The 15255-nt window shown below is 42.7% G+C and overlaps 1 protein-coding gene across 4 annotated transcripts in view; it reads right to left on the bottom strand.

Annotated features, from left to right (window-relative positions):
• Positions 1-15255, bottom strand: part of MYO5B (myosin VB) — a 387779-nt gene that overhangs the window by 199456 nt on the left and 173068 nt on the right. For 3 of the 4 annotated variants that reach the window (XM_033421389.2, XM_033421388.2, XM_049697846.1), the window contains exons 3-4: positions 14172-14343; positions 8335-8479 (exon numbers count right to left, since the gene is read on the bottom strand). In XM_033421389.2, the coding sequence (XP_033277280.1) occupies positions 8335-8479; positions 14172-14343 (317 nt within the window). Of the gene's footprint in view, positions 1-6741; positions 6848-7761; positions 8021-8334; positions 8480-14171; positions 14344-15255 lie in introns of those variants that run through there. The other variant, XM_033421390.2, reaches the window with a different exon arrangement.

Raw genomic sequence — 15255 nt, 5'->3', positions numbered from 1 at the left:
AAATCACGCCTGACCAACCTGGTGCGCACAGGTTTTAACACGATTTAAAATACAGGTAAGGACATAAGTTTTTATTTCTATTAGATTAAATTATCAGTTCTTAGTCAAAGAACTGCTCCCAGCATGTTATAGCAATCCAGCCGGGTTAACATCTCCTCATCTGTAGATAAGGATGGAAGCAAAAGATCTGTTAAATTTGCACATGCATCAAGCCAGGGAGACTTAAAATATCAAATGCAATAATCAAGATTCAAAGAGATACCCTGGAATATTGGAACACAGGGACAAAAGGTGAAATTTAATACAGGTAACTCTGAATCCTGCTCAGCATATAAAAAAATCAATCGTGCAAGTTGCAGAATGAGGGAAACATATCTTAGAAGGAGAAACTTTTCGAAGTTAAGGGAATATTCATTACCTGGATCATGGTGATGGTTTCGTGGGTGTACACATATGTCAAAATCTGTCAGACTGTACGTGCAATTTAATGTAACTGCACTTTCAATAGGTGCAGCTTATTGCTAGTCAATTAAACCTCGTTACAGTGGTAATAAAATAATTCTTGTGCATATGTGGGCAGGGGGAGGGGAAATAGGAATTTGACAGCTTGCAAACTTAGTAAAAATCAGCAATATGAAATGCCTGCCAAGTCAGTGCAATTGTCGGCTCTGTAACAGAAACTCTCTGTAAGGAGGAACTCTTCGCCTCTCCTGGCAGACCGCATTCAGAGACCACGGATATCAGAGAGAAAGACCGGATGGTGTCCAGGGGCGACCCACAGTGGGAGAGGGACTGAAAGCTATGCTCAGAAGGAATGGCTGTGGGAGCCAGGATGCTCAGCCAGAGTCGGGAGGGGGCTGCCACGTGTAAGGAAATGCTCACTGTCCTGTGTAGCTGCTCAGGACAGAGCTCAGAGCCACAGGTGAAGGCGACTGGAGACGAGTGGAGTGCTGCGTGATGGAGAAGTTCCCGACAATGAAAGCTGTTAAAAATGGAACACGCTTGAGAGACACAGCTACATGGACTAGGAATGGTCAAGCAGCACCCAAAGGACCAGTGGCGGGGATGCGGTCTCCAGTGTCCCTACAGCTTAGCCAGTTCCTACCAAATGACTGCAGGTCCTTTCCTAACATGACGTCATTCCCCAGGTAAGATAAAAAGTGGTTACTAACAAAATGAAGTATCTTTCAGCTCTATGATTTTTGATATGGGACTTGACTATTAGTAACATTCATGACCTCTGCAGTGTCACAGAAGTGATCCGGTCCTATTCTTTTCTAAACTCACAATTTTAAAAGGAGATGACAATATACACTTACCATCAATTTCTTTTAACACAGGGATGTCATAATTAGCCACATTCACTGCATACTTAACTTTCCCCTACACTCAAATCTAAATAATATAACTAGAATTTTCAACAGGGTAGGTAGAAATATAAAGAAACTGTACAGTCTAAGAGATGATAAAGGATCAAATGATGCTATCGACCTCGGTGCTGGGGCACCCCGTGGGGAGGGAGAGGGGTGTACAGGCATGGCTGAGCAGGGGGGCATGGAGAGGAGATGAGGGAAGCAGGGAGGAGTAAGTGCAGGAGAAGAGCCTGGGGAAGACAGCACCCTGGGAAGAATCTGAACAAAGGGAACTAACTACCCAGGGCATGTTCGAGAAATGAGATAATGGCAGAGAGGAGACAAAGTCATTCCTGTGTTCGGACATCTTGAACATCTCCTATACCTTGTCCTAAAGCAACCTAGCCCTGACCTGAAATCATAAGGAATGGGAAGGAAAGCAAAACTGCAGCCAAAAGTCAGGGCTGAATGAAGTCACAGCTTCAGACTTTACTGTAAAAATCCAGGAAGTCGCTGCTCCCTAACCACTGACCTCCCCAGCGATGCCGTCACTTGTGTTCAACGACAGCCAAGGAAGCTGTCCGTCAGCTTTAACATCAGCTCCCCCAATTTTTATAGCACTCAACGGGTTTTAAAGGTTCCTCATGACCTCTCGCAGGTCCAAATCCCTCTCTGAGGTGATGCCACTATTCTCCTTAAAGGGTGGACTCACTGAGAACCACAGGCCCCGAAGGGTTTGTGCATGGACACACAGTAGGTGGGAGAGACATCGCCAGGGACAGACCCCTGGACACTCCCGTACAGCAAACATCTTACAGAGAAACAAAACCTGGCTCTGCTCTCAACACTGAAAACATGAGGCTCAATCAGAAAGTACTTCACATCCCAAACTTCCCCAAACTATACAACCCAGAATAATAAACTACCTTACATCAAAAAGGAAGAAAGAAACTGACATCATTCTAGTTAAAACTTGATCTCAAAGCAAAGTGTGAATTTCGGTCACCTATGTGCAGTTCTTTTTTTTTTTTTTTTTTTTTGCAGTACACGGGCCTCTCACTGTTGTGGCCTCTCCCGTTGCGGGGCACAGGCTCCGGACACGCAGGCCCAGCCGCTCCGCGGCATGTGGGATCTTCCCGTAACGGGGCGCGAACCCGTGTCCCCTGCATCGGCAGGCGGACTCTCAACCACTGCACCACCAGGGAAGTCCCTGCAGTTCTTTTAAAAAATTATTTTCCCAAAGATCCGAATTCCACAGAGTCTGCAGCCCAAAAGAGATGCTGAAATCTCCTGAGTCCGTTCTTGTCTATCCCAGAGTATGCCACCCCAATGACCAGGAAGATAAAGTTGTCAATTCTATTTTTTCTTTTTTGACCTCTGAAGATGGAAAACGTAGAACTTTCTCATTACCTCTCTCCCTCTGCAACACATCTCACAGTCAGGATTTCTTTTGGAGCACTCCCACAGGTGGGGGCAGGTTTCAATCGGCTGCCACAGGTGGGCCGAGCTGCACTTCCCCTCCCCGGGACCCCGAACAGGAGCAGTCCCATCTTTCACTATTAGTCACAGCTCAGCAGCACCGCAGAGCCAGATGGAAATGTGTGTGCTCTATTACCTTGGCTACCCGAGCAAATGAATTTGCTCTGCAGTGTCCCCACTCTCTTTCAGGAAAGAACACAAAAGGTAAAAAAAAAAAAAAAAAAAAAAAAAAGGATCAGACCTGGGGAGCACAAGAAGGTGGCCCACTCCTACCAGCAGAGCTACAAAATACACCGAAACTCTAATCTCACTCTGGAATTTAGACACTTTTGAAACATTAAGGCAAAAGGTCTATCCTTCGGTCCTCATGGCCCTGAGGACCAGAGTTTGCTCTGTTTTGGGAAGACTACCTGGGGCCAGTCGACAGGCACCAGTGATGGAGGGAGTACAGCTTCTCAGCAGGTACAAAGGGCTTTGGGGCAGAGACCGGGTCTGAATTCCAGCTTCAGCATCTACTATCAATCATTACACAGAGGTCATTGAAACAGGCAAGGTATTTCCGCAAGAATCTAAACTACTCATGAGAAGGTGTTCTCATCCTTGGAAATGGTATAGGAATATGGAGAGAAGGAAGCGATTTTGAAATAGGGCCCATCAGAGAAAAATTGGTCTTTGAACATCCCTTGTGTCATATTATCTCTTTATCTAACAGGCTCTAAAATGTATCCATTGCTCTAGGCCATCATTTCCCAAAGAGTCCTTGAAGACAGTTTTGTGTCTAAACATGATTTGCAAACCCAGCATAATGCATCCCCATCGTGGAGACTGGAGACTCCAGAATGCATGTCAACATAAGTACCCTGAGAAGCCCCCTGCCTTGAAGGCAGATGGTTCACTTGATTAATCCAGGGTTTCCAAGAGTCGTCTGACCATCTCTGTACCCTTTGATAATAGAACACGCTTTTCTCCCAAAGTTCACCCCGGCCTTCAGAGGCCTCCACCGTCTGGCCACCCTGCCTCTAACTCTACCGTCCACACACCCCCGACGCAGACGCACTTACCACATAGGTTAAGCTTTCCTGGGTGCTGGTTCCCTAACCACGCCTTTTGTGAATAATAGCTTTTTTGAGATATAGTTCATCGAACACACGATTCACCCATTTAAAGTACACAATTCAGTGGGTTTCAGGGCATCTGCAGAGCTGTGCACCCACCCACACAATCAGCTGCAGAAAATTTTCATCACCCGCCCCCCACCGTCGCCACCACTTAAAAAAACAAGACATCCTCATCAGCAGTCACTCCCCATTCCCCTCAAACCTCCAGCCCTAGGCAAATACTAACCTACCTCTCTCTACATATTTGTCTACTCTGGACATTTCATATAAGTGGAATCGCACAGTACGGCTTCTTTGATGTCTGGCTTCTTTCATTAGCATATTTTCAAGTTCATCCCTGTATCAGTATTTTGTTCCTTTTCATGTACCAAACAGTATTCCACTGTATGGCTATAACCACACTTTATCCATTGGTCAGTTGATGGATATTTAGTTTTTTCCCCACCTTTTGGCTACTGTGAATAATTCTGCTATGAATGTTTGTGGATGAGGTTCTGGGTGAACACGTTTTCATTTCTCTTGGGTACATACATAAGAGTAGAATTGCTGACTCCCGTGGTAACTCTGTCTAACCTTCTGAAGAACTGCTGGACTATTTTACAAAGCAGCTGCACCATTTTACATTCCCACCAGCAGCGTATGAGGATTCTAATTTCTCCACATCTTTGCCAATTCTTGTTGTTATGTCTTTCTGATGACAAACATCCTAGGGGGTGTGAAGCACTATGTCACTGTGGTTTTGTGACCGCACTTGTTGATGCCCCACTGTTAGGGTATTGATCACTCTACTCCACCCACCTAGAGTTCTGCTTCTCACTCTACACATCCTACCAATTCATCAAGATCCAGCTTAAATGCTACAGTTTTCTTGGCCCAGGTGTGACAATCATCTCCAAACTCAATTCAAACAACGCCGAGCATGGCTTCAATTTACACTTCCTGCAGTTACAGGCTTTTTGGCCTACTGTGTCCTCTCTCTCCAACCAGACTAGACTGTTGGCGCCTTAAGAAGTGGGGAGTGGTCTCACATTTCTTAGTGTTCATTCGGGAAGCAGCCTATCAAATAATTGATACTTCACAAACGTTGGCTGATATGACTTAACACAGGAGCTGAGGCTGGAATCAGGGGAGGTAAAAATGAGGGAATGGGCATTTCGGATCCTGAACAAGGGAGGAGCAGAAATAAAGCCGCGGTCAGTCTCCTTTCTCACGGGAACTATAGTCTCTTATGTGGAAGACAGAATTCACGAATTTGATGTTTTATACTAGCTTAGCCTTTTTATTCACTGTGAATCTCCGCTTACTCTCAAGCCTAGTCTTGAAGTCAACAGGGATATAGGGACAATGAACCAATCATCTTGTTATTGTGTCTCCTCAACCTTTCCATCCAGCACAAGATTCTGGGTGGAAACCTCAGGATGGGGATGAAGGTCTGGATTTATCCCTTCGAGCTTTGACAGACTCCTCCCACACACTCAAAGCATCAAGAATTGGAGTGTCCCAGTGTGAACGACATGAAGAAAGAAAATCCAGTCCCCGGTGAATCAAGAGAAAGAACTGCTGAGTCCAAGGCCAACTGACTCAGAGTCACAGAAGACTGGGAGTCATTAACTTCAGTTTCTTGTACCTTTATTTTGCCCAGCGGTTATGGAGGCTCAGATTCAAAGCAAACTGTGTTAGACTGTGGCTACTTGATCCACATAACAACTATTTCAAAAACTGCTGATGAGTCAGGAAGAGCACAGTACAGTTGGCAAGTATTGTTAAATGAACGTGTTCTAGTATTCAAAGTTGACAGAGAAGGCCCATAATGGAAATGCAGCAAAAAACCGTCCCTGCATCTGACCAGTGGGTCTCCCTCTTTCCCTGCAAAGATTCTGCTGGGGCTTCTAATATGCCTCTCAGATCAACAGCAGGAACCATGAGCTGCTGACAACAGAACTTATACAAAAATAGCTCCTCTCTCCTGTGGCCACGTGTGCTGGCCTCATGCTTCTAATGCACGTTCATGAGCAAAAACTGCACAAGAATTTCAGCAAAATTATTTGGCTACACCCTAGGACTCAGTGGGTAAGACGATTATAAACCTTAGCACTTTAAAGAAAATCCTTGAGGAAGCAACTCCTTGTCCAACTTTAACATCCAAACCCCTTAATCATCAAATGCATTACCATAGGCAAGATCATATCACCACCACCCTGGATGCCCACACCTGCCCTTTCCCTCTAACAGGTGTGAACAAGGACCCAAACAAGTGAAATAACCCAAGAGCACAGCTTCCGGCACGGAAAGGAAGGGAGGTATTTAATCAAAAGGATCTATGGTATGGATAAAAGTGGAGGCTAGATGTTTCTCAAAGCTGTAGGGGAGCCTCAAGAAGTCTGATAAGGAACAGCAACTTCTGATACATCTAAGTGCAACTGGCTAGAAGAGGAGAATGGAATGAAAAACAAACATCAGTGACATCCATGAAAGGACAAGTCTCAGGGAGCTGGCGGAACTTTTAGCATGGAAGGAAGTCATCAGAACCATGCCATACTCACCTTCCATTTTAGAGCCATAAAGAAACCATCCATAAAGGAGGAAGGATAATCTTCACATGAAGCAAATGATGACTTGGCTTAAGTGATTCTCCCAAGATGTAGAAGCCTGTCCAGACCCCAGGTCCCCCTCCACTGTGCATACACCTGAGCGAGGCCGTGTGCTGCATCACGCTACCCCTCATCCTTCTCCACACGTGATCCGACCTTGAACTACACTTCAGTCCAGAGGTGTGTGCCTCAACCGCTTACCAAGCTAAGCGACTCCAGGTCAAGCCCTGATAGCAGATGAACATAGAATGTGGTCGTTTTATGGCATCAGAGAGATCAAAGGTCATGACCATTTTAGCTCCACAATCTATAACATTTGGGAGAAATAAAATGGTTTTAGATCATTCTACTTATTATATTGCTGTTCTCCAATCACTGCTTATATTGAATATGGTCACTGTGTATCCATAAGAAAACAGACCTTTTACATACTCATCTCCACAGCCAGCAATAAAACATTATAAATTAGTAAGGAAACTTATATTAACAGTCTTTCCTCATGGAAATTTTCATTGGGCTGAAAATTACACCCTGATATCCACCGAAGCACAGACCACCTTAAGTGGGATTCTTTCTCACTCCTCTCACTAAATTAGCCTAAGCAGCCCTCCTCCCCACAAAGGACTCCTACCTTTCCTGCTAGCTCTGTAAGATATTCTCTAGAGGTGGCAAAAAAGATTTAGCTGAAAGGATCCAGCATTTTTCTGTTAATTGGAAAAATGCATTTCCACCAAAACTTTGGTAAAACTATCTTTCCCTATACTATATCTTGACAGTTCAAGACCAACACTGTGGTGGTTAATTTTATGTGTCAACTTGATTAGGCCACAGTTCCCAGACATTTGGTCAAACATTAGTCTGTTTGACTATGTTTACTGCTATGAAGGTGCTCTTTTCTAGGTGAAATGAACATTTACATCAGTAGACTTGGGTGGGCCTCACCCAAGCAGTTGAAGATCATAAGAGAAAAACATTTGACATCCCCACCGAAGAGAATTCTGCTAGTAGAAAGCCTTCAGACTCAAAATGCAGTATTTTTCCCCTGGATCTCCAGCCTGCCAGCCTACCCTGCAGATTTTGGACATGCCAAGCCTCCACAATTGCATGAGCCAATTCCTTAAGATAAAAATCCCCCTCTTTACATACACACACACGCACGTGCGCGCACACACACTCCATATTGGTTCCGTTGCCCTGTAGAACCCTGACCAATACACTCACCTAGCCCACCTTCTGATGAAACAGACCTGGACCTATCTTTCAGAGTTCGAAAATCAGACCTGCTTAAGTGCCTACACAGAACTCCACTTCCAGGCTAAAAACCCGAAACCACGATGCATAACTGCTAATTTGAAATTTCGGTATCTGCCCCAAATGCCTGGCATCTCAAGAAGTTGTCAGAGTCCTGGTTCCTTCAAAAGGGAGCCTTCAGTGAGATCTGCAAAATGAATGGTGATGGTATAAAATGGATTCATTACACCTGGAGGGGAGGAGAGAAGGCCAAAAGAAAGTCAAGGAGAGATGACACACTAGGCATTAACTGCATTGCTCAAAACTGAAATAAGTCTAAGGAGCCACTGTTCTCCAAGCCAAGGCTCAGGTTCACAAGAAGAAGACGAAGACATGAGGAAACGCGGTAAGAAAAGAACCTGAGCTGGTTTGGCTCCCAAGACTCTTCCTCAATCCCAGAATCACCACTCCACCACTGAGAAAAGGCAGCCAAAGAAGGCAGAAACTCCCTTTTCTTCCCTCTGACTCTACCCAGGAGGACTTCTGGGCTGAGGTTATTCTTACCTGGCCATCTGCTTGTAGGCTTCCTCGGCCACAGCGAAGATGTGAGGGTCCATATCCCCCATGTTTTGGCCACTGTAGGCATAGATGACATCTTGGCCATAGATTGGCAGCTGTTCATAAGGATTAATGGCAACAAGCACGATCCCTGCAAACAGAAAATGCAGTCAGTTCTGAGAGCACGACGGCCTCGTGACAAGAGCTTTACAGGCCCCTGTTCATGTACATCAGAACTAAAGAAGGAAAGAGAACAGAATGAGTCTTAACCAATCACTCAACTAAATCCAGATGTATGTGTGTTTATCAGGCACTCTGCTAGGCCCTGATGGAGAAAAGAATGACAGGCCAGGCCTCCAAATGCCCTAGAGCATGTAATAAGCATAATATGCACAGGGACGTGTGCACACACACACACAAACACGCACGCACAAATGCTCAACAAATTGAATTCATAAAATACACATGTACAGAGTGTTGCAGGATCAGAAAGAGGAGGGTACTTAACCCGGCCAACAGGTATTAGGCTTAAAAAAAAAATCTCAGAATTAAAATCTAAAAGAGGGATTATTAATTTCTCATTTGTATGTGGGTTGTCTTAACTAAAATATAAACAACTTGTGAACAGGAAATACGATTTACACATCGTAATGGCAAATCTCGGCTCAGCCGATTATTTTTTATTTTTATTTTTTAACATCTTTATTGGAGTACAATTGCTTTACATTGTTGTGTTAGTTGCAGCTGTATAACAAAGTGAATCAGCTATACGTGTACATATATCCCCATATCCCCTCCCTCGTGCGTCTCCCTCCCACCCTCCCTATCTCACCCCTCTAGGGGGTCACAAAGCACCAAACTGATCTCCCTGTGCTATGCGTCAGCTGATTATTAATTGTGTGACTTTGCCAAATTACTTAACCTCTGAGTGCCTTAGTTTCCTAGACTGCAAAATGGGGATAATAATTGCATTTCCCTGGTTATCCTGAGGGTAAAATGATTAACAGAGAGAACATTCACACCATTCAGATTTGCACAGTAAGCACTGAGTGTTGGCTATTTTTTATTGTCTCACATCACACTATATCATGCATTATCTTTCACTTCACTATTTTTCCCATCTTGTGTCCCCAAAAGGACATATTGCAATGGTGGACTCAATAACTACATGTTGAATGAGGAGTTAGCAAATCCTCTCACCCTGAAGATCTTTTACGGAAGGGTAAGGTAAATTGATATTTGAGAATGTGAAGGGCGAGAAAAAAAACAAACTCAATATTCAAGATAAGACAAATTCATGCCTTTTTCTTTCACATAAACATATTCTGGATCTCAAGGGAACCACTGATGGGTACAAAAAATGTGAGCTTTTCCAGTCATCTGGGGAAGAGAAGGCAAGAATGCAAAGGGTCCCTGCCAAGATGGGAGAGCTCCTACATTGTGCTCCCTTCTGGTGTGTGAAAAGAAGCACAGTCAAGAGAATGAGAAGAGAAGCCACAGACATATCTGATGAAGGACTGTTACCCAAAATATACAAAGAACCCTTAAAACCCAACAGTAAGGGAATGAACCATCTAACTAAAAAATAGGCAAAAGACCTAAACAAACACCTCACCAAAGAAGATATAGAGATGGCAAATAAGCATGGGAAAAGATGCTCCACATCGTAAGTCATTAGGGAAATGCAGACTGAAACACCAATGAGATACCACTATACACCTATTAGCATGGCCCAAATCCAGAACACCGGCAAGGTCAAATGCTGGAGAGGATGTGGAGCAAAGGGAACTCTTATTTCATCACTGGTGGTAATGCAAAAGGGCACAGCCACTTTGGAAGCTCCTTATGAAACTAAACATAATCTTACCATATGATCCAATAATCACACTCCTTGGTATTTAGCTAAAGGAGTCGAACACATATCCACACAGAAACCTGCACGTGGATGTTTATAACAGCTATATTCATAATTGCCAAAACTCAGAAGCAACGATGTTCTACAGTAGGTGAATGGACAAACTGTGGTACATTGAATAATGGAATATCAGTGTTATAAAGAAATGATCTATCAAGATGTGAAAAGACATGGAGAAAACTTAAATACATATTACTAGGTGAAATTTGAAAAGGCTACACACTGTAACTACACCATATGATATTCTATAAAGGCAAAATTATAGAGACAGTATAAAAACTCAGTTGTTGCCAGGGCTTAGCGGGGAGAGAGGGATGAACAGGCAGAGCACAGATGACTTTTAGGGCAGTGAAACTACTGTTATGATACCATAACGGTGGCTACATGTCATTATACATTTGTCTAAACCCGCAGAACACACAACACCAAGAGCGGCCTAATGTGAACTATGGACTTTGGGTGATAGCGATGTGTCATTGTGGGTTCATCAATTTTAACAAATGTTTCACTCTTGAGCAGAATGGTGATAGTGGGGAAGGCTCTGCATGTGTTGGGAAAGGGGTTATATGGGAAGTCTGTGTACCTTCCACTCAGTTTTGCTCTCAGCCTAAAATTGCTGTAAAACGTAAAGTCTATTAAAAAGGGAAAAAATACAAGAGAGAAGGAGAGAGAGAGAAAGAAACGTGAAACTTAATAAACCACATTGCCCAAGTAAAGAAGAAAGGGCAAGGAGAGGAAAAAGACAAAGTCCAAAGACAAAGTCCTCTCCAGATGAAAGTTTTCCTGAAAATACAACCTGGAATGAAAAATAAGGCCCAGAACTGAGAAAAACTCCAATTAATAAGAGAATTCTCCAAGTCATTCGCTGTAAAAACAGCCTCTCATGTTCTACTGGTTATTGAGAGTTGTCTAAAGCCCTAATTCATTCCATTCAAATGTTGATATTTTACTCTGAGGTCACACATTTTCCTAAAATGTCTCAGCCCCCTCCACAGCAGGTAAGAGTGCTTCTTGATGACTTAGAATTCTGCGCTCCATCAGTCACTCTGAAGGCTGAAGCTGGAAGAGCCAAGGTACGCTTGGATAGATGCATGCAGACACCCGGACCTCTCTTAGAAGGGATGCCTGTAAAAAGCGAAGCTGGTGGTCATTTATCCCTTTCTCCAAAAAGGGAGATTTTCAAAAATCTTTTTGAAAAAAAAACACAAACCCCACTTACTGAGGGCTTCTTTCAAATAAAACTCTCACTAACAACTGGGGGAAAGGAGCTTTGGGAAACTCCCTCAAGCACTGAAATCAACATGGTATTTCCAGCTCCCGAAATCTGGCATAGAAGCTCACCCTAACTTAGCAGCCAGCTGGCCAATTCCAAACCAAAGTGGGATATCACAATGAAAAGAACCCTGACCCCCTGAGGGCTCACCTAGGATCACAGATAAGACCAAGGCACTGAAGGACAAATGGGACAACCCCCCACAAAGAAGCCCTCAGCTGCCTCTGCAACCAGATCCTAAAATGCTTTGCCCCTCAAACGACAATATATATAGGGTTCTTGTTTTCACCATAGCACTTAACAATAGTCTAAAAAAGAGAAGCCAAAATGTGGGATGGGGGAAATTGAGAAATTTCAAGAAAAATATGAGAGAAATTTTAGGACATTTCTTTAAAGCATCTGTCATGGCACATAAATCATACCAATGTTTTCTTGGGTCAGTCTCCCAAGACAATAGAAATAAAAAAAATAAACAAATGGGACCTAATCAAACTCACAAGCTTTTGCACAGCAAAGGAAACCATAAAAAAGAAAAGAAAAGACAACCTACAGAATGGGAGAAAATACTTGCAAACAATGCAATCAACAAGGGCTTAATTTCCAAAATATACATAGAGCTCATACAACTCAACAACAGAAAAACAGACAACCCAATCAAAAAATGGGCAGAAGACCTAAATAGGCACTTCACCAAAGAAGACATACAGATGACCAATAGGCACATGAAAAGCTGCTCAACATCGCTAATTATGAGAGAAATGCAAATCAAAACTACAGTGAGGCACCACCTCACACCAGTCAGAATGGCCACCATTAAAAAGTCTACTAATAACAAATGCTGGAGATGTATTGAGAAAAGGGAACCCTCCTACACTGTTGGTGGGAATGTAAGTTGGTGCAGCCACTATGGAGAACAGTATGCAGGTTCCTCAGAAAACTAAAAATAGAATTACCACATGATCCAGCAACCCCACTCCTGGGCATATATACAGACAAAACTGTAAGTCAAAAAGATACATGCACCCCTATGTTCATAGAAGCACTATTTACAATAGCCAAGACATGGAAACAACCTAAATGTCCATCAACAGATGAATGGATAAAGATGATGTGGGGTGTGTCTGTGTGTATGTGTGTTTATGTATTTGTGTGTGTGTGTATGTGTGTGTGTATATATATGAATACTACTCAGCCATAAAAAAGAACAAAATAATGCCATTTGCAGCAACATAGATGCAAACAGAGATTATCATACTAAGTGAAGTCAGAAAGACAAATACCATATGATATCACTTATATGTGGAATCTAAAATATGGCACAAATGAACCTACCTATGAAACAGAAAAAGACTCACATATGTAGAGGACAGACTTGTGGTTGCCAAGGGGGAGTGGGGTGGGGGAGGGATGGAATGGGAATTTGGGGTTAGTAGATGCAAACTACTACATATAGAATGCATAAATAACAAGGTCCTACTGCATAGCACAGGGAACTATATTCAGTATCCTGGGATAAACCAGGATATTGAAATTAACACAACATTGTAAATCAATTATATTTCAATTAAAAAGTAAATTTAAAAAAAGCATTTGTCATGGTTTCTGATCATGAATTCAACAAATATTCATCATGCACATGTTTGTACATGGGCAAGTGAGAGGGTCAGACAGAAAGGCAACCCTTTCTCAAGCAGAAAACAAAAACATGCACCCCAATGTTCACTGCAGCACTGTTTATGATAGCCAAGACATGGAAGCAACCTAAATGTCCATTGATAGAAGAATGGGTGAAGAAGATGTGGTACATATATACAATGGAATATTACTCAGCCATAAAAAGAATGAAATAATGCCATGTGCAGCAACATGGATGGACACAGAGACTGTCATACTGAGTGAAGTAAGTCAGACAGAGAAAGACAAATATCATGATATCGCTTATACATAGAATCTTAAAAAAAAAGGGTACAAATGAAGTTATTTACAAAACAGAAACAGACTCACAGACTTGGAAAATCAACTCACAGTTACCAGAAGGAAGTGTGGTGGGGAAAGATAGAGGGTCTGGGACTGACACGTACACAATGCTATATTTAAAATGGATAACAAACAAGGACCTACTTATAGCACAGGGAACTCTGCTCAATACTATGTAACAACCTAAAGGGGAAAAGAATTTGAAAAACAAGAGATACACATATATGTATAACTAAATCACTTTGCTGTACAACTGAAACTAACACATTATTAATCACCTATATTCCAATATAAAATAAAAAGTCAATAAAAAACAAAAACAAGCCAGCTGTACATTTGCGTCAGTGAGCTCCACAGTGAGAGCAAACGCCTGAGCTGGCACACTGGGATGGATTTACTGCTTTCCTACTGATTCCAGGAATGTGCCTGACCATCAAGCCACAAGGTGTGGCCCAATTCTTCCCTGCTTGAGCTGTGATTAACACCAGTCCTCCCACAGAGAGGTATGGCAGCCTAATTAAGCCACATTCACTGACTGCAAACATTTCAAGGGTCTCAGGTGAGAGGCACTTATAATGAGAGTGAAAGTAGGATTCTTAACCACTGGAGTTGAACAGGTAAAGTCTAAAGATTGTAAGCACTTTCAAACACACACAGCCAATAGATACCCCCACTTACCACAGTAAGTGTAGATATGGTTGGACTCCAGGAAACGGACCTTTAAGTTATGCAAAACTGCAGGTTCATGTAGATAGCTAAGGGCAGTTAGGTCATTTTCTCCCACCAGGATATCTGGATTCCGCAGGAAGGGAAGCTGGTTGCTTTGGACATCAATGGGGTATTCCCGAATCTAAGGAAAGGCAAGTGACAAACACAAAAAGGCACAGTTATGAAGCATTTAGCCAGTATTCAATGTCCTGTCTTGTTGGCTAGGATGGCTACCCTAACATGATCGTAAGTGAAGATAAATAACACGTTTTAAACAAAGCGAGTTGAACAAAATACCTGTGTTGCCATAAGTGACAAGCTCAGGTAGAAAATTTGCTGATAACATAATCCCAGTGTATCAAGGTAAAAGACTGAATGACATGAGAAATTCAGGAAGCACAGGTAGATTTAATAAAATGTTCTTCTGCTTCTCAATGCAAAAATACTGAGTCTTTAATTCTAGCTGCCGTACTGTTCTTTCTCCCATCCAGGAAAGCTTCTTTGGTTTGCCCAATGTGATGCTGCTGTTTCTTTACTCTCTCTCCCATCATCCAATGCCCTCACTTTTTTTTTTTGGATTACCTTACAACTAGCAAACTGCTCTCCATAATTCCATTCAAGTTGTCCACATATTTTTCCCCAACCTAACTGCGAGCAGTAATTTTACTTTAACCTAGAGTATAATAGGAGCTTGAGGGGTGTGTGTGTGTGTGTGTGTGTGTGTGTGTGTGTGTGTGTGTGTGTGTGTAATTAGGGCCTATGACCACACATCGTAAAGTCAAATCTCAAATACAAGGTGTTATCCTTGTACTCTCAGCATACATAGCACTTAGACTACATAAATACTCAAAATATGTTTAGTGACAGGATATATAACTGACACCTGTACACATGTAATTAATACAAAGATGTAATTAAGAACAGTCAGCTCTACCCACCACCAGTCCCTCCCATCAAGCCTCTTAGACAGCCTCATCCACAAGAGGGCAGACAGCAGAAGCAAGAAGAACTACAGTCCTGCAGCCTGTGGAACAAAAAACCACATTCACAGAAA

The sequence above is a fragment of the Orcinus orca genome, chromosome 15 (genome assembly GCF_937001465.1).
Source record: "Orcinus orca chromosome 15, mOrcOrc1.1, whole genome shotgun sequence".
NCBI lineage: Eukaryota > Metazoa > Chordata > Mammalia > Artiodactyla > Delphinidae > Orcinus > Orcinus orca.
Note: the sequence above shows the minus strand (reverse complement) of the source record. Positions and strands in the feature narration are given on the sequence as shown.